This window comes from Micropterus dolomieu, linkage group LG12, assembly GCF_021292245.1.
Source record: "Micropterus dolomieu isolate WLL.071019.BEF.003 ecotype Adirondacks linkage group LG12, ASM2129224v1, whole genome shotgun sequence".
In the NCBI taxonomy this organism is placed as follows: domain Eukaryota; kingdom Metazoa; phylum Chordata; class Actinopteri; order Centrarchiformes; family Centrarchidae; genus Micropterus; species Micropterus dolomieu.
Window position 1 is genome coordinate 23,747,031 of NC_060161.1, and position 20,274 is coordinate 23,767,304.

Below are 20,274 nucleotides of genomic sequence, written 5' to 3' on the forward strand. Positions count from 1 at the left end.
GAGGCTCTGAGCTTGCGAGTTACGCTGGTGCCACCGTGCGTAATTACGCACAGATTGACCCATGCCCTCACACTATCAACAAGTCCCTTTTATGCATTTTAACATAACAAAACGTACGGTTTCGTAGTCACAGGTCTCCCCATAATTTTGTGTAAAGTTTAAAACGGCCCAGCATGAAACAGGGCATGTGAGCCTCTGTTCTCGCAGCTGGCACTTACAGTCCTGCTGGAAGCTGTGTGGGCAGATATTTTAGGCATGGAAGTTTCTCAGTGTTGTCTTTCAGTTACCCCCGATTGCTTTGCGAAGACTGTCTAAATATAATACCACCCTCCCCCAGTCTGCCTACATTTAAATCATATCTTATAAAACACACATGCATTTATCTGGGTTTTAACAGTGTTGAAAAACAACACTAAATGCACAGGCCGGTGTGAAGTTAAGGGAGAGAGAAACCTCGCCTACTTACAGTCATTTTGAATTGATTGATTGAAGTCAGTTTAACATCTATTTTAGGCCGAGATATGTAGCCTAGGTATATGTGTAATTTAAAATATACATTTTTTGCATAGAACAATATACAAAAGAACAAGCAAACCCCCAAACATACTAAAGCTAGCCGGGGGAGGAGGCCCGTGTTCTGACGATTTATGTTTCCTTATCGAAAAATGCAACCTTAATGCAAACTGCTAACGCCTAACCCTAACCCTAACCAATAGGCATGCAAATAACTGCCAAGTAGCACATCTCCATAGGTAGCATAAATCGACAGAACACCGGCTGTTTCCAAGGCGACCAGCTGGCCTTGCCACGTGGAGGACGAGCTTGACAGGTGCGTTTAATGAGCTGTCGGAGCTAAAAATCAACTGACACAGGTGACAGAAACAACAACACCCCCAAAGGTTAATACAGTTTTATAATTAGTCTAAATTTCCCCCTGATACATAAGTTGTCCTGCTACCGCAGTATTTCAGTTAAGTGGGAAGATGTTTATCATCCTTGGTTGGTTAGCTTAAGGCAACCTACTGGTTGATATGGCCGCCATGTTGGATGACCACAGTTGCCATCCTCCACCTCAGAAATCTTGGAGCCCAAGCTGAAAATAGCTGCCAGGTAGATATAATTTTGTACGGTTTAGAAGTACCATTAAGTGTCAGACTTTGTGATACAACGCATAGTACAGATAGTAGCCTATTTTAGGCCTAGATATAGAGCAAGAATGCTTTACATTTTAGACCTTTACACTGATGATTAGCTCGCCAAGTAGGCTACATCAAAATCACAGCTTGAACAAAAACAGTCAGTCAGTCTGTGGCACAAAGAGTAAAAAAGTAAAAAAAAAAAAAGTTAAACTTAAACTTTGATGTTAACCCAAAACAGATGCCATAAAAATATGAATCTTTAAATAGTGTAAATTTGAAAGATTAAATAATATATATATATATATATATTACACACATGAATTCATAGGTAAATTGATTAATTTACCTGTAGAAACAATCAGTCACTTCCTGTTAAGTTACCATGTTTTGATGGTTATAACGCAGAAAACGGGTTAAAAGTCTTTCTTATTGTGAAGTAGATGTAATATGTTTTGTTCCAGTCGAATAGAAGAGCCTATCTGGCAATGTGGAAATGTCTTCAGAACTACTGTAAGTATCCTGTCAAAAGACGTGCACTTCAAACATAGGACAAGTCTCAAAATGCAAAAGCAGTTATTAACCAACATGACAGGAGAGGCACAAACTTGGGAAAAAAGCCAAGCAAAATAGCATTCGCACTTTTTCATCTATTTCTACTTAGTACAATTTAAATGTTGCTTTTTAAATTTTCTCTCCTTTTCTCTGCTCTAGAATGGCTGCACCAATGTTGGGCACTAATCCGATGATACAGACACCAATATGTATTTTGCATAGTCGTAGTTAACAATGAAGCTGTTTTTTTTGTTCGTGTTGCGGCTTTATCAATATTATCATAATGTCTCAATAAGTCAAATGTCAACAGTAAAAATACCCAGACTAATGTACTTCTATGCTGATGTATTAATGCATCTATACCAATTTATCGTTGATGTATTTTTGTGCTCCTTTCACCACAAGACAATTTCTCCATAGGGTTAATCTACTCTTATCTGATCTAATACAGTCTAATCTAATAACACCTAATTTGCACTATTGTGGTGCATTATAGCATAGTGCAGCACAGCAGCATTTTTAACATGCGTGTTCAGACGGTTCTTTGCAGTGAATCTGCAGAATCTCCCACCTATAGAGCCAGAGCACTGTGACAGGCTGAGAGACCTCAACAGATGGTATCAGAGAGAGATGGCAAGGCTGGTAGATATACACCCCGGGTTGGTTTCACAGATCTACAAATAAACATCTTCCTAAAAATACATTTCAACTTGCTCTGCTCCGACGTCCCTTCCTCCCTGCTTGCTTTCTTTCCATCGCTCTGACTCCTCTCCAGTCAGATCGAGAGCTTCCTCTTGCCACCATTCTTGAATTATCCCTTTGCACCTTCTTTCTTTTCCCATGGCACATCTTGTCTTGTTTTCCTGTTTGTTGTCTTTTGGAAGAGTTACTCTTTTTGTTGTCTCATGCTCCTGTCAATCTTTTGAATGTAAGATGATATAATAGGCCTTGAAAAAGCCAAGCGAGCCCCTCTCTTCAGTCTTCACCTCTCAGCTTCCCCAGGGGGAGTAGGTCATCGTACTCCATTGCTCTTCTTGGCATGTCAAATCTAGCTTAAGAAGCTGATATCAGCCCATAAATATAGCCAGTGCATCATTTTGAAGTGCAATGAATATGAAAGGAAATCCTCACACCAGCTGTTCTGCATTCTATCCTTAAAATTTCAGTGGAAAAAGCTGCTCACCACTCAGTAGTAAAGTGTTTGTCAACACACAGTGATGCCGAATCTGATACTGGACGTTTAGAAATAGTGTGTGCGCATGTCCAGTCCGTGCGTGTGTGTCTGAATTGTACATCTTGACATTGGTTTATATTTATCATGAAGCAGCTCTTGTAGATAAATGATTCATGGCTTGGTTTGGACAAGGACTCTTTATTTTAGTGTAGGTGTTAGATATTGCATCTAAGTGTGTCCGATGGGATGAGATCAGAAAGGACAGGAGTGATGAGATTTGGCTGCAACGCGTCTTGGCAATATTCTTTCTTCAAAGCGGCTGTAATCCTAGAAATAAGAAGGGTTTGGTTGTCAGGCTGATTCACGAGATGAGGCGAACAGGCCAGAAGTAGATGTTTCCATGAACTCTCAAAGCTTATTGATGTCTGCCTCACCCAGACGCTGTGCTGACAGCTTAGAGAGGTCTTACTCGAGTACATCTTCCAAATGTAGTCATCTTTTTAAGGGGGATCAATAGCGGTTTAAACTCTCACTGCACACACAAGACCATCTGTAATGTAGAACACGTGGCTGTTAATGTGAAAAAGAGTACTTTGTTATAGTTGATAGATGCATGCTGGTGCACAATATACACTTGCCACATGCTATAACTTCCATCCATATGTTTTAGTGTGGCTACTTTTTCTGTTTGTAAAACGTATTGAAATATTGAAAGTAAATAGGAACCATCAATACGCCAAACAAGTTCACCACTGTGACTAAAGTCATCTTCCATTTCACATAGTTTAAGAGTTCAGCTGCTAACTGACTAAGTGAACGACTGGCTGCCTAGCGAAGCTCATGCTATAGCAGTAACCTATAAATACCCATTACATAGGGTTATCAACAGCGTAATTGGCTCAGCTGACCTATTCGCCACATGATGAGTGCTCAGTATATACATCCATACATCCACAAACGTACAGAAGACATCACACTTCTCTCATGTTCAAGTTCAAATAGGAAGTGTAAAAATAGTCACACCATGCTTTTGCTCAGTGTCATACATTGTTGTGTCATCAGTCTGGCTGATGAAGTGATCAAAGGCCTAATGATGGACATTTATATACAGTAATCCTCGTGCATCCCAATTCTGTGAAAGACTGCTTTAAAAGCAGATTGGGTTATTTCTCCATACTTTTTTGTAAATTAGATGCGCAGATCTTATCTCTAAATCTTATTATATTTCCAATAGTTGTTTTTTTCCCCTGGTCTGTTCCACAGGGTGTAAAACGAATGAAGTGGGCAAAAGACTGATCAGCGTCAGATTCAAGTGTTATAAAGTCATATTCAGTAATGTGATATTTATCCACTCGACCTAATGTAATGTCCCTCAGTGTGGGCGAGGAGAGGTCTTGGTGTGCTGCGTAATCAAATCTATTCTTGTGTAATCTCATTTTACACTTTAACAAGTCAGCCAGTGGTGCGGCAGCCAGAAGGCGGTTATTGGTCTTACCTACTACCTGATGTTTTGTGAGACAATACTAAAACACCGCCTCTCCTCGGGAAATACACGGACAGTGATTTGCATTAAAGCTAGCTTTCGTCACTGGGTGATGGCTATCTGTAAGCATAGCCTGTGGACATTTTTTTTATGAATGTTTTTTTCTAAAAAGATGTCCAAACAGAAATATAAAATCATAGCAAGTGTGAGACATTTTTGCCTTGAGGCCCAATTAAGATTTCCATTTTTCTGTTAATGTTGATGGCACTACATGAAAACATGGAGGTCTTTATCCTTTACCATTTTCCTGATGTCCCGGCGTCAAGCTCACAGTTAAACTGAAAATACTGTACTCACGTTACCAGTCAGAATGAATTTTCCATGTGTTCCCTTCTCACTGTTGCGTAATAATGTATCATATAGGTTACGCTCTCTTATCTGAGATGTGATTTATTCAGCCAGGTCTATTTTTAGTGGATGAAATCACATTATTTTAATGTAAATTGATGAAAGGAAGGAAGGGAGACGCACATTTTTCAGCGAGCACAAGGAATAGCTCAGAGACATCTTTACCTCCTCTCAGTCTCAATTTGCACCATTAGCAAAGTAATTGTAGAAAGGATTAGACCTGCTTCACTGAATTGTCCTCTCTGCCCATCCTACAGTACTGAGTCCCAAGATGCAACTTGGAGAGGAGGGCATTTTAGATTCCCTCCCATGATTCACTCTGTCAGGGTCATGTGATCCAAATGCAGAAACAGTTTAGTTAAAATATGATGAGGGGTCCAGAGACCAGGAGAGCACACAGAGACTTTGAGCAGCTAAAATTAGACCACCGAGCAAGAGTGTGATTTTTCTAATACCAATATTTAACATTTGTAAATAAAGAAACAAAGAAACAAACAAAAGAAGACAGGACTTTGGAGGGAGCACTGGACTGGAAGGATACTGTCAGTCTGTTACAAAGTAATTAAGGTGTCTGGAGTACCCTCCAATGCACATCGCTCGCAGGCCTCACAAGAATATATTCAACTCATCTTAGACTTCTTATCTATGTATTTGAAATTATTAAATTATGTTTAATCATGTTAGAAAATTCTCTATTACTATTCCTACAATCCCACAACAGGAGGTGTTAGTTCACTGTCCAGTAAGTAGGAGATTAATGAAACAGTCCTTCAAACTTTGCCAAACTTTTAAATTATATTCCAGGTGAATTGCGTCAATATATTAGCATTGATTAGCACATGGCACTGTATCTGTGTTGTGCGATACATGTAGAGAGTAGGTGTACGAGGGTTAAACGTAAGTGGAGAAGTGGGAGAGCTTTTTTTTTTTGAGTCAGATCAAGTAGCAGTTACTATTCCAGAAGCTGTGTCCATGTAGGGAGGCTTCTATAAACTGCTTTAGTGCTCGCGCCGGAGCCCTGGGAGGCCATAGGAAGGGCTGAGGTGTGTGTGTGTGTGTGTGTGTGTGTGTTTAGTTATATTCTTCATGTGCTGCATTTTATTTGCACAAAAGTGTGTTTCTGGTGAGTTTCGTAAGCGAGGATTGGGAGAGAGTTTGAAGACAGAGAGTTGTAATGGCGAAAGCGAACACACAATACGATTCAGAGATTGAGAAGCCACCGGGTGAAAGTAGAAATGATGATTGATGGGCTGTGAGAGCAGCCATCTTGATCTGATCAGAGCAATCCTGTGGGGCTGTAAATAGAATAAAAGGTTGCATTAGAAAATTGCATGGCTGACTGTGAGGTTACTTCCAGTACAGGAAGGTCTGCAGATTTATGTTGGTGTAGAAAAACTAAACAAAAAAAAAATAAAGCAGTCTGTGGTGTCAGCAAAAGCAACCATCCCAGTTTTAGCTATGGTTCTTCATCTGGCTCAGTGCTGGTGTTAAAAATGGAGACTTGCGTTTATGAGGAAGCAGAGTGCCACAAGCTGCCGAGTCTGTGACCTCGGTAACAAAAGACAAGGAGAGGATACACGACCAAACACCTACAAAATGTCACCTCAGGTGCTAACGGTGTCAGACCCAAACGCTGCATTTACATTGTCAACCATTCAGTTTCCTGTGGCACAAACTGAACACTGAACCTGTCTTTATGAAAAAAAATCAAGCTCATTACGCTGAATGTTGGCTGCATGCAATGGATATTTATAGGTAGGAGGTAGCAGAAGTTACAGTCATCAGTTGGAAGTCTGCTGAGATGATGGGTCTCTTATAATAGGCATGAGGTCATGAAGATATCATTATGTACTTTTATAATGGCTTAAAAAGCTGCAGTAGCAAAATGTTAGCAGAATGCCATAATATTTAACTTTATCCAACCTTGAGATGTAACTATATGTATTTTACTTCATAGTTAATAGCAGCATTTAAACATAAAACTGTCCTCCACTTTGTTTAGTCAATAAGTGACAGAAAACGCTGTTAACACTCCGGGCTGTTTCATTTAGAGTGAAAGATGTTTGTTAGGTATGCTACAGGTGTTAACAACGTCGCAAGCAGCTCTCAATGGACGCTAAACAATGACTTCCTGAATGACAAGGTATATAGCAGCAGTCACAGGTGGCCAATCTGGAGTCACTTCAGTTTCAAAGTGTACAAATAACTAAATTAAATAAAAGCTGCAAGATCGTCTGAACAAAGCAGAAATGTAACTGGGTTAGACGTTACTATAGAGAGCCTTAAATCAGTTTCACACCCAGGTCAATGTGGCTGTTTACATGGAATTACCTGACTCTAGATTTGCCTGGACAGTTTTGCCTCTTATTTCAGAGAAAGAACTTGCCTTCTGAAATTAGACACAACCCTCCTCCTCCTCCTCAGCTAGCCGCACTGTCATAAATCCTCCACAACCACTTACACCAATTTATGTCTGTCGTGTCAGTCTCCGCAGTCCAGAACTCATTAAATGACAGCAGACTCTGCAGGCTGCTGCTGCCAACCATGAGCCTGTACACTCACCTTTATTCTCCACCATCGATCACACAGTCAGTCATTTCATCTGTGGACTTGTGTAACAAGAAAGTGGGTGATGGCAGTATTAGAGGGAACTATGGAAGATAAGGGTGATTGTGTGTGTGTGTGTGTGCGCGCGCGTGTGTGTGCATACCAAAAATATATCTTCTTGTTTTTTTCCATCAAAAAGACAATTGCTTTTTCTTTCTTGAAGATGGAATATGTTAACTAAGCTAGCAACATGGGTCTAGGGATGGCAATGTTGGTCCACCACTTTGGTCCAGAAGTATCTGTGCAACTTTTGGAGGCATTGCCATTAAATCTTGTACAGTCCTTAATGGAAACCAGAGGATGAATCCTGATGACCCTGGTGATCCCCTGATTTATCCTCTAGCGCCACCATAAGTTTGACATTTGCAGTTTGAGTGAAACAAATATTGGATGGATTGTCATAAAATCAAGTTTAAAATCGCTTTTCATTTCGCGCCATCAGGTCAAAATTTCAGTTTGTTCACTTCTTTGGTTTATAACAAAATATCTGTAAAACAAATGGCATTCCCATCATCCTCAGCTGTACTTAGTGCTTATTAGCAAATGTTAGCATGTTAGCATGCTAAGCTAAGATGATGAACAGGGTAGATATTATACCTGCTAAACATCAGCATGTTAGCAATGACATTGTGAGAATGTTAGCACAAAGTGCAGCCTCACAGAGCCGCTAACATGGCTGTAGACCTGGGCTAATCAACTATATTGCTTAGGGGGCCACATTTTCAGGTAGCTAGGGCCTGGGGGCCGGATATTCCCTTAGCTATTATTCTCATTATGTTGTACATTTGCTACAATACGCCACCACGTTTTTAAAATTTTAATTTTACTACATAACAAAAGGAGCCTATTCACAAACTAAAAAAGAAAATAAATACGCCGTCTTTAAGTAATGAGGCCAAGCTGTGATTTAGCTCCAAAAGTATTCTACAAAACATCATATCAGCGATTTGGCATATACTTTTGTAAATTCAGACATCGCAGCATTTCCTGTAAACATTTTTTACCCAAACTCTCATGAATCAGAAAGCACAGAGATGCCTAGCCGGCACGCCCGTAGGCTAATAATGAGAGAGACTACACCTTGACTTGCAGCGACGGCTGGTTCGACGAGAATTTGTTTTTATGGCGTTCATGTGAGAGAAGCTAGATTTGCAGATGACAACAGCACCATGCAAAGGAGGGCTTTCATCATCAATATGCTGGTTTGAAGGATTTATTGTGGCAAAAATGTCTGTTATTCACATGATTTTATTCTTCTTCAGGTTTTTAATTTGATTCTTTGTAAATCGAATCTGATCCACGTGTTGAATAGGCCTAATGTCTCTTGGTCTTGTTAGCCTTACTTCACAGTGTACCACGAAGCATGCATATAAACTTGAATCATAAATATTTGAAGAGTTGTTCCTCTATGCGCAACTCCAATCTCTGTAATCTGTAAAACCCAATTTTAAATCATCCGCCCCCAAATAACATTCTTGGTGAAATTACATCCAATAAAGAGAGAACTAAATGCCATTTCATTCAAGGTGATACCAGAAAATAGGTAGTTATTTTCTTTAAATAATTGCCAAAGTCTTCACTGCTCTGTCCTTCCTGTTCATTCTTCTTCTTACCTTCAATAAATCCAACAATGTGAAAGATGTACCACAGTGTTCCTGCTCTTCCTGTCAGCATATCTGCTGCTTATGAAAAGGGAACACCTGCACATGTGCGCACACACACACACACACACGCGCGCGCACACAGAGACACTACTGTAGGGGCACATTGTTAAGTTTGCTGGCATTTCTGACTGGCATCATCATTCTGGTGGCACAGCAACCTGGAAGTGCATGTGGCGGTGGAACACAATGTAAGGCAGCATAATGGAGCAGAGCAGGACACAATGTTTCCCTGCACTGTGCCGAGGCAATTAATATGACGACGCAGACAGATGGTCGTGTCAAAACAAGTGATTGACTGAACCAGGTTAGCCATCCGTTGCCTTGTGGTGTTCAGCGGCGGACAGAAAATAAATAGAGTACCTGGGTTGTAGATGATGTGGCGCAGGATTGTCAGGCACAGTCACTGTGTTTCCATGCGACACAAGTCGTTTTGTTTTTGTCATAACCTTATTCCTCAGTGACACTGTTTGTGTAACGTGTGCTCTGCTTGCTTGTGTGCTGGGAATCAGAAATGTCGTCATAGAGGTGTTAACGTTAAAAGGCTGCAGGTGATCTGATTTGTCTGGCGTGTCTCTTTGTACAAAACTCCTTCTTAAATCTTTAAAACATTAGCGGTGCTCTCATTGTGATTGTGGGTGGAGGGCTGTTGTCATTCATCACCTGCTCCACCTGTTCTCACCTAAAATCCACTGTGCCTACTGTGTATCTCACTGGCATCTGGTACATGGTTGGTGCACACATACACACACTTCGACTAGAAGAGGTGTCCTAGGCCTTTTATCCTCTAAACTCAGACATAAATCCATGGATTTGCACTCAGTCATTGCACTGGAGGCCAGCGGTGGCCCTTTTGTCAGCAGGGTCTCTGGGATATTATCCTGTTAATCCTTCATGGAGATGAGTTGGAAAGGGAGGCTGATGAATTGATGTTGGGGATTGAGTCACTTACAGTTTATCCTGCTGAAAAAGTAACTTTCAACTGATGTTCACATAATGTTCACTAAGATTTGATATGAGTAAGCTTCTATCTATTGGCCTGTTATCTGAAATGAAAGAACATTGTCGGTGCAAAGTTTTTGTAGTGAGAAGCATTTTGCACGCTCCTAATGCCCCCTCACGTTTTAGACGCTCGGAGCACTCTGAACGCCTCGAGTTGAAAAAACTTCAACTCCGAGCAGCAAAGCGCACAACGTCATTGCCAACTTTTCCCATTGTCTAATCGGATGACAGTAGTGGAGGACAAATTAGTGGTGGCTATTGCCTCATACCCGGCCGAAGTTACAGGATTTTACCAACCAACAGCAGGCCTGGAGGCAGATTAGTGCGGTACTTGAGATGTATAGTATATTTAAATAAAAAGGTAAAAATCTCTTTGGGTTGTTTCGGTTGGGCTAAGGACGGATGATTTTGAGGTTGGTTAACAGCTGTACTGCTTTTTTTTTTTTTATTATTTATTGTAGGCTTCAACAAAAAACAGACCTGCAAAGCGTGTTCTTTCTCATGTGGCCCTAAGGAGAAGTTGCCTGGTTTCCTCTTTATTTTAACTTTTCTGGGTTTCCTCCTACTTACAGTTCCATCTGCTAATTATTTTTTTTGTTTACAAACACACAAGCGAATCGTCACTCTAAAACACTAAACATCCATTTGCAAAACTTATGAGATAAATCTGTCAAATCTACAAATGAGAATCCCGCCGGTTTAAATTGGTGACTTTTGAAGCAATGTTCACTGTCAGTGCTCAAGAAAAACTTACATTAACTTATAACTTATTTTCCCTTTTTAGATTGTTTAATTTGAATTGTTTTAACTATCCAGTATTTACAATAAAATGACAAAGATTAGAGAAGAGTCAGAAAAAGCATAATTTTGTATAGCACAGAAAGGTTTTTCCTATCTTGGTAAAAGGGATGGGAAGTTCAAGCAAAACTACTGGGAACTAGTTCTTCCATTCTTCAAATCATCAATCAAAAAATGTCTGTTATGTTTGGCCTCTGTTCTGGATAAACAAAAGGAAAAACACTCTGAACCCATAGTTGGGAGCGCACTGGTTCCTTAGACTAATTTAAACTGGCTCGCAGCTGGTAACGTTAGTCTTGTATTGCCAGACCTATCTCCACACTTTGTTTTATTCATGGAGAGAGTAACAATAACATATTGAAGTGCATGCTCTGGTAACTAGCAGTCTGGACCGTTCTGCTGGTGAAGGATGGCAGCGAGACGTTCATACTGTAAACAGTAACTTTTATTTCCAGCAGCAAACACAATACACAACCTTAACTAACTGTTAGGCTGCAACCTGAGCATCAAGCCCATCTCACAGTTCTGTAGCAGACTGAACACGTTTTAGCAACACCTGTCACATAAGTCAATTTTAAAATATATATATTTAACAACTTTTTTCGAAAATAGTGACCAATCCCTACTTGGTAATCATCTCGCACAAGTATATTTCACCCCCAGGTGGGAAACCACTGACCCTCGTATACTCATAATTGATTGAATCGGACGTTACTACCATCAGATCCTTGCCGTATGTGTAATAGCTGTTGAGACATTACGGGGGAATTGTCCCTGTGGCACCCGAGTTCAGGGCTCCAGGGCTGTTTGAGGAGGGGGGCGGGGGGTATTTAAAGCCGACAAGGGGAAGAAGAGAAGGAGCTGGGAGGGAGGTGGGTTTCCTAAATGTCGGCAACACCTGTTTTGTGTTGTAACTCCTCTCCCCTCTCCCTCCACCATGGCCCTGTCACTTTATCCGCTGTTAAAACTCAGTGGAGGAATTCAGGGGACGATTGTTGTTTACAAGTGAACCCTGAGGCAAGAAAGTGAGGTCAGACATGAAGTCAGTTAGAAAAACAAACATGATATGTGAGTATTACACATTATGGTGCTGCCACTTCACAGAGTTTGTCTTGCCACAGAAAATAGTTCTGTGTGTAGGGTATCAAACCTCAGGGCTTTTTTACTGTCCACCAAAATGTGTCCGTAGCACCAGGGATCAAAAACTGTCAAGTACTGAAAGCTGGCATCAAATGTCTGGTCAAGTAATCTTTCTTATTCTTTGATCAGATATAATAATTTTTAAATTATGTATTTTGGCAAAATTTAACATTTAAGAACTTTTCTTCATTAAAATAGAAAGTGTTTTTTTATTTCTGGGAAGGTGTCAGTACGGAAATGTAGGTGAGTCCGCACTAGTAAAGATTTTAAATGTGCCCAGCCTGAGTTTTGTTTTTATTTATATATATATATATATATATATATATTGTGTAATTAGAATTTGTTAGAACTCCTGAACTGTTTGTGTTTTGTTTACGTTTATTATAGATATAACATTTTTGAGGTGCATAGAAAAAATGACCAGTTTAGGTGCAACAGTATGAAACTCAGCACTACATTGAGGTTGTAATCGTCCAAAAAGTCCCCATCACACACTGCAACTGTTCCTGTTTCCTCTGAGATGACAAGTGTTGACGAGAGTGTTGTTTGTCCACTCAGAGCTGATGCGGCTTTACGGCGGCTGTTCGAATCTGTCAGAAGTGTTATGGTTGAGGACTTACGTAAGTGGTGTCACAGTGTTGGTTTTTTTTCTTGCAATTTTGATGAGTGCAAATCCAGAAAAATGTCATCATGTCAGCAGTTCTGTGAACTGTTATTGGCATCCATGTCTGAGTATTGTTGACACCACCCTTTTTGTGGAAGCCTCAGATGGATTGATGTTAGATCTCTTTGAGTTTTTACTGATGTGAGGAGCACAGTTGAAGAGTAGAGCTCAGCGTCGGAGCAGTTTCACTCCATCAGCCCTGACAGACGAGCAAAATTATGCTCTTTTCCTCCACTCTGTTATCTGCTGACAGATGAAGAGAGACTTACATTTCTCACACCTGCCTGTTAACTTTGTTCAGTTCATGGCGTCCTTCTGAGACTTTCAGAATGAGCAACAACAACAGGACGTTGCATGTCAGCCAACAATGTAAATGACAGTATTATAAATTAATTTTGAAAAGAAAAAATACTTTTAAGTGTCTGTATTGGATGGTCTTGAGTCTTACATTATTTACAGTATGACCTATATCCTGTTAACTTATGTACAACTTATGTACATACCACTATGAGAAATTTAGAAATGTATATAATTCTGAAAAATAGTCATGTAAGCTTCTTTCAAATACTTTAAGATTTGGATATCTTATTTTGTAATAGAATTGATTCGTATTGCTTAAAAATCCAATAACCGAGATGAGCAGGTATAACAGTGCAGGGCTGCTGAGCCCTTTGTGTTTTGTGTCTCTCTTTTTAATAACTACTGACCTGTGGTTTGTTGACAGTGGGAGCTGCAGTTCTTTCACTGTGGGGGAAGGGTGCACATTTCCTTCTCTGTGCAAACACGTATTACTGTCAGACAGGTGGACTGAAGCGGCAGTGGTCCAAAATAAAGGAGCTGTTAGTACAACGTGGCTTAACTTAAACTTAAAGCTGTAACTTTGATTATTTATATTTGGGAGATTTATGTGTACAGTATTTGTTGAAAGTAGGTTTATTGATTCACATGCATTATTTATATTCACTGCAGTATTTGGTAGTTTTTCAGCTCCCAGCTTCACATACTTCACATTCACTGTGATGTGATTACTGAGTGACTGAATCAAAATGTATTATCATCTACCTTTGAGAAGATTTTGTTTGCTTGCTCGTGCGTCACAAACATAGTGACCTTTATAAACAAAAGAGCACAGCGTTTTATGTGCTGCTATTATTGTGCACACTGAGTGCATGTGAGTGGGGCTGTGATTTGTTTATGTGGCATGTGTGGGGATGCGTGTGTGAGAGTCCAGGACACAACTTCTGAACAGGTGTTTGACAGCGGTAGCTGTAGTGGACAGGTGTGGATGGAGTCAACATTGCAGGCAGACTATTTTTACACTAGCAGTGAGACATAAATACCTGTGTTATATTAAGACAAGGTACATATACTGTACATATACCGGCTGTATTTTAACTTGAACCCTTTTAAATATACAGTACTGTAGCATTTCACCCATAGTGACACATTGCAAATAAAGAAAGGGCAGGGAACAGACAAAAAGCTGTTGTTTATTCTTTCTCAGGCACTCTCTAACAATGTAGACATAACATGTATTTATGTTGGTAAACTAAATCGGCTTAAAATAATGATTTTGTGGGCTCAAGCACAAAAAGGGAACGAGTAGAAGACAATGAAAAAGGATACCTCTCTGCATCTTAAGTACCATGTCAGGACTTTTATTTAAACTAATTGGATTTGAAAGAATTTGGTTATGTGCTTAATGGTCAAAAATGCAATAATAGTGTCCTGTCTTAGTCCATAATACGCACACAAGATGATTCTCTAAGATACTTAACGTGGACGTTATAGGCTTCAAACAGTAAAACGAATGACTATAGATTTTTGAAACTGCATTTGTGCCCCATGTGCTTCAGAATGAGTCAATTTTAAAAGCTCTGCTGATTGTTTTCTGCATCATTGACCTCATATTTCCCCTCAGATCAGTAGACAACAGTAGCTTTGTGTCAACAGGTACAAAAAATGCACCAAGTCTTGAAACACAAACCGGTACAGAGATAACGGGGAACTGTAGATGGGTGTGTGCAGGCGGTGTTCCCTGTAAGCCAGTTTTCCTTCCAGACAAACACTACACCAGCATATTTCTCTAATTAGATCGTCCATCCCCTGATTGAAGGTGCTAATTAGGGAAATCGGCTACTGAAAACTCCTGTAATTAAATCTTCACACTCCTCTATGGCAAAAGACTGGACGCCAGTGAGGGAAAATTGCAAAGAGGTCAGGTGTAAATTAAGACTGTCTTGCAGGGTTATGCAATTATACATCTCATTAGCAGAAGTGTGAAGTCTGATGTTTTATTTTTTTGTCAAAGGATGGTCTGAGACCGAGAAAAGTGAGCTCTGTAAGTGCAAAGAGCACCCTGACATAGCAAGAGCAACACTTAGTCTGTGCTAATGATCAGGTCAGCCACTGCTGAAGTGTGTGTGTGTGTGTGTGTGTGTGTGTTATGCCTTGGACTGGCACCACAGAGGTACATATCTGTAACATAGAGACGGGAAGGTTCATCGGCAGGAGGTCATTTTGTGTGCACATATATAATCCCATGTGAGACAGCAGCCACCCAAACAATGAGTCTTGACTTCAGAATGAAAGTTGTTTTTATTTTTTATTTAAACCAGGCTGGTCGCACATAAGATGACGCCAAATCAGACCAATTTTTACTCAGAAAGATCAACCAGAAAGGTTTCTGGTATTGATTGTAGTATATTTTATGATGACATTACAGTTGGTAGCACCTGGAGCTCTGGAGCACAAGCTTTATACACAATCGTGACTCCAAAGCAACAATGTTTTAGTTTAGGGAATTTGTCTCACCCCTTGTGTAGATCAGATGAGAGGGAAAAAGGCAACAACAATTGATTATTAATTATACTTGAATTTACAAATACAGTAATTTCAAAAAGGCTTTTTTAAAAATTGAAACAGGTTAGCCCTTATTTTCTGTTATTTGCTCCATCAAATTTTCCGAGTCAGCCTTCTTTTTCATCTTCTGTAGCTATCATAGTTCTTAGGATTCTCCCCAGAAGTACAAGAACCGTAATCCATGCGCTTATTTAAACCACAGCATGGCTAAAGGATACAGCTCAAAGTAGCCTGATTTTGTTCCCAATATTGTGAAGACCACACTGAGTTATATCACATCTGGATCCTCAATGTATTTTCTTTCTAACAGTGAAAAAGAGCTGCAAGTGCCTTTAAAATCTGATCACAAGGCAGCATTTGCCCTCTGGAAAAAACCTTAATATACACATTTTTACTGTAACCAAACTCCACCAGGGATTTGCTGAGATAAAACATGAAGAGGATTGTTAAACAGGTCTGTTCAGAAAATGCATCTTGCTCATGGCTTCCCCTCTGAGGCCAGCAGCTGTAACTCCAGACAACGCTGTGGTTGCGTCAGCTCTTTGATGGACAGCCACAATAGCTGACATTATTAAGAGCTCTGAGCCTGTTCAAATGGGTGGGTGGGTGTGTGTGTGTGTGTGTGTGTATATGTGCACGTCAGCTGTATTGAGGGTCAGCAGCCCTGATTCCCCTTGGGGGGTCGGGGGGAGGGGGGGTGTGCAGTTATGACGGGCATTCAGCTGGGCTACCGTGACCTCATTTTACAAGCAGGACCTGTAAAAAGGCCTCGGCCAGACCGACAGGTGTGGACAGACAGAGGAGAGAGAGAGGGAGGGGGGTGAGACCGGGATGGAGGGTGACCTCATGCTGCTGTAGACCACCACAGGCATTAAAACAAACCAAAGGGATGAGATAGTAGAGCATTACATGCAGGCGAATAGATAGGTATGTCAGAATTTATTTATTTTTTTCTTTAATCCTCCGGTGCTCCGTTAAGCATTTTGGGTTTAATAAGTTCTGGATTATGTTTGTATCTCCAGCTTTATTAGTTTAAGTGAATCTTTGATTTCAGTTACCGCCAGTTTAATATCTAAAAGCTCTCCTTTGATGTTGGCGAGGTTTCACCCCTCTCATCTTACCCGCAATTTCTCAAGTTATTATTTTACGTATCGTCATATTCTTCAATCCATTCCTTCCTCCCCTTCTTCTCCTCCTCCTCCTCTTCTCTCTCTCTCCGTCTTCGACTCTTACAGTTCACCTCAGGAATCTCGCCTTCTCAGCTGTCCGGTGGTGTTCCATAGCAACCCAATTTAGCCTCCGCCGCCCCCCCCTCCTCCTTGCCCCCCCCCCTTTCATTCTTTACTCCTCCTCTTCTTCTAACTAATTTAGCCCCCACCAGCCCCCCTCCCTGTTCCTCCGGCTCTCTACCTCCTCCTTCACACACCTTCTCGTCCCCTCTCCGGCTTGGCCCGGTGGCCTGTGTGTGCTGGATTAGGAGTCTGTCTAAATTTGGTCATGCATGGCAAAGGAGACTAACACCTGCTAGGACCCCGGCTGGCTGGACAGGCGGCCTCTTCTCCTCTCCAGACCCTTACATCAAATTACACCAGGGCCTGGGCATTCCTGTCACTCCTCTCACTTCTCTGCTGTCTCTCTCTCTTGTGTCTTTCCTTGGCCTTCATATTCTGTAATTCAGTTTGAATCGATTCATGACGTTTTATTTTTCTGTCCAAACGTTGTGCAAAAAAGACAATGGAAGTCAGCATGTTTCCATTAGCCACTGCCAGTAGTGAAAGAAGTATTCGGATCCTACTAAAGTATAAGTAACAATACTACAATATAAAAATACTTAATTTCATATAAAACTCCTGCATTCACAAGTGTTTAATTAGTATGGTGTTTTCTGGATATGTTGCTGGTGTAAATGGAGTTAATTGTTTAATTTTAACTAGTTTTATGGACTTTAACATGATCATATATTTATTCTGTATAAAAGTGTCAAATATATGTAGTAGATTAAAAAGTACAATATTTCCCACTAAAATATAATGGAGAAGAATGATAATGAAATGGAAATACTCAAGCAAACACCAAGTACTCCAAAGCCTTGTACTTACTGTGCTGCAACTGCTCTGCAAATGTTAATACAAAGACCTAAAATTCAAGATTACATAATGAAAAGAACCGATGTAGCTCGTCACAGCACTTCTGTTCTGTTTTTTTATATATATATATATATATATATATATGCATGCATAAATGGTACTTTTAACAGATTTGCTGGGGGAGGGGGTTGTATTCCAGCTCTTTTACCTCACCTGTCATAAACAAATGAGATTTAATAATTCACACATTCAAAATATAAAATGTCAAAGTACTGAAAAATGTACGTGTCTTTTATCTTGTTTTGTCCAGCCAACAGTCCAAAACACAAACAGATTCTCCCTACACTGTGCACTTTTTCTTTCACTCTCACTCAGTCACTAGTGTGGCTTCTCTCTTTCCTCCCTCCATCTCTTCTCTGTCCGTCTCTGGTGTTTTGCTTCACTGTCCACTCATGTAGATCTACAGTCACGCTTGAGTGCAGGCGATGCAAGTGGAAGCGCACATAGATATAAATGCACACCCACATACTGTACAAGGACATATCCATTTGGATTTCCAGGCTGTTTAATGTCCTCTGCTGAAATGGAAAATGCATGCTCTCACCTACTGAGAACAAACCCATGTTTCCTTGCTAATTTATACATCTCCCTCTCGGATTCTGCTCACTCTCTCTTTTCTCACTCCGCCCACGCTGTCATCTGTAGTTAGTTATTCAGCTCATGTACTTATTCTGCTTCTGCACCCACACATAACTCCAGACCCTGGCAAAGTTTTGGCTCTGCAGTAGCAGCCCTAACACACAACACTCGTGAATTCGAACACACACGTCCCATATTCACATTTGAAGCTAAACACCATGAAAGCCTCTCAAAAAACCATTCAGTGATTGATTGAATGGCCTGATGGAGCCAATTGAATTGTCCCCGACATGCACAACCGGTGCCATTAGGCAATTTTCCAGACAGACCAAAAGCAGGCACTCAGCTGCTGAGAGCCATTTACATCAGCGTCTGTATTCTGCCCATTACGCACAGTGGCATCACCTAATGAACAGTTTGCTTCCTAAAATTAGATACCTGGCTTTTGAAGGACGCAGCACCTACTTTTGCAAAATGCTCGACACAATACAGAATTAGGACTAAATATAGAACTTTATTCTCAGCGCAACATCGAAGACTCTCTGCGCTGCCTCATTTGAATGAACCTCCCACCTGTTTGCGCCTTATTAAGGAGAAAGAAAATACCAAACTGTCCGCGCGCTGCTTGCACTGCCATGAAAACAGGGTCCAGTTTGAAATTTAATACAGATATAGCATATCTAAAACACTTTGTTCTTGTTTTTCACAAAATATTATTTATGTAATATTATTCTTACTTCTTTGCTAGTTTCTTAGTTATTTTTGAAATTGTAATTTTTGAATCATTAGTCTTTGCAAATGTAATGAAATTTCATATTTTGCATAATTACAAGTGTTTGTATTGTGTCTTATATTCTCTCATTTTTATATTCCTTACATTGTATCTTTATTCCTTATATTCTTATATTTTTACATAATCACCTTCTCTTCAAGTACTGCTGAAGTTACATGAAGTGTTTATATTCTCATTATGTTGTGTTAGCATAAAATGCTAAAAGGGAGTATTGTAATGGAGATTTAAAGAAAACACTGCCATGTAACTAATCTCACTAGTGGCCTCCAGCCTCTTTGGGTATGGGGTCAATGGAAGGTAAATATGTGTGATGCTTTAACAAATGTCCAGAGGGGTCAGGACTTGTACACACGCACCTTGGACATGGGTGTATTCAAACACGCTTTTCCCACCACAGTACTTATTTATTTTAAATGTGTCTGTTTTGCTGTTACAGTTTAATTAAATAATCATTCATTTTTACTCATCTCCCTATACCCGACAGTAAATGATGGTTAGAGTGCGTACCTGTTGTAATCTTCACAGATCATTACAGTAATGTTAACAGTCTTTGTATTAACTAAATGATTCCCAGGTAATCATTTTCCTATAAAACCACAAACAAAATAAATAATAAAATAAACCAGAAGTCAGATGGAACTTGTGCAGGACTGTCAAACTGACGTGAATGTTTTAGTGTGTCCGTGCGCTCTCACCGTCAGCAGCCACAGTGACAACAAGGTCACAAATTGAAGTGGACACTTCAGGCCTTGCCAAGCAGTTTTGACCCGTCTCTCAAAGAGAAGCATCAAAGTGTGTGTGTGTATGTATGTATGTATGTGTGTATATATATATATATATATGATTAGTGAGGAAAATAAGTATTTGAACACCCTGCTATTTTGCAAGTTCTCCCACTTAGAAATCATGGAGGGGTCTGAAATTGTCATCGTAGGTGCATGTCCACTGTGAGAGACATAATCTAAAAAAAAAAATCCAGAAATCACAATGTATGATTTTTTTTTAACTATTTATTTGTATGATACAGCTGCAAATAAGTATTTGAACACCTGTCTATCAGCTAGAATTCTGACTCTCAAAGACCTGTTAGTCTGCCTTCAAAATGTCCACCTCCACTCCATTTATTATCCTAAATTAGATGCACCTGTTTGAGGTCGTTAGCTGCATAAAGACACCTGTCCACCCCATACAATCAGTAAGAATCCAACTACTAACATGGCCGAGACCAAAGAGCTGTCCAAAGACACTAGAGACAAAATTGTACA

General features: G+C 40.1%; 1 protein-coding gene across 3 annotated transcripts in view; it reads left to right on the forward strand.

Annotated features, from left to right (window-relative positions):
- actn3b (actinin alpha 3b) overlaps window positions 1-20,274 on the forward strand; it is a 36,655-nt gene that overhangs the window by 409 nt on the left and 15,972 nt on the right. Inside the window, exon 1 of one of the 3 annotated variants that reach the window (XM_046063827.1) lies at window positions 851-899. The exons of 1 other annotated variant lie outside the window; for it this stretch is intronic. Coding sequence is in view for 1 of the 2 variants with exons in the window: in XM_046063825.1 (XP_045919781.1) it covers window positions 1,048-1,110 (63 nt within the window). In the remaining variant the exon portion in view is untranslated. One more of the 3 variants, XM_046063825.1, reaches the window with a different exon arrangement.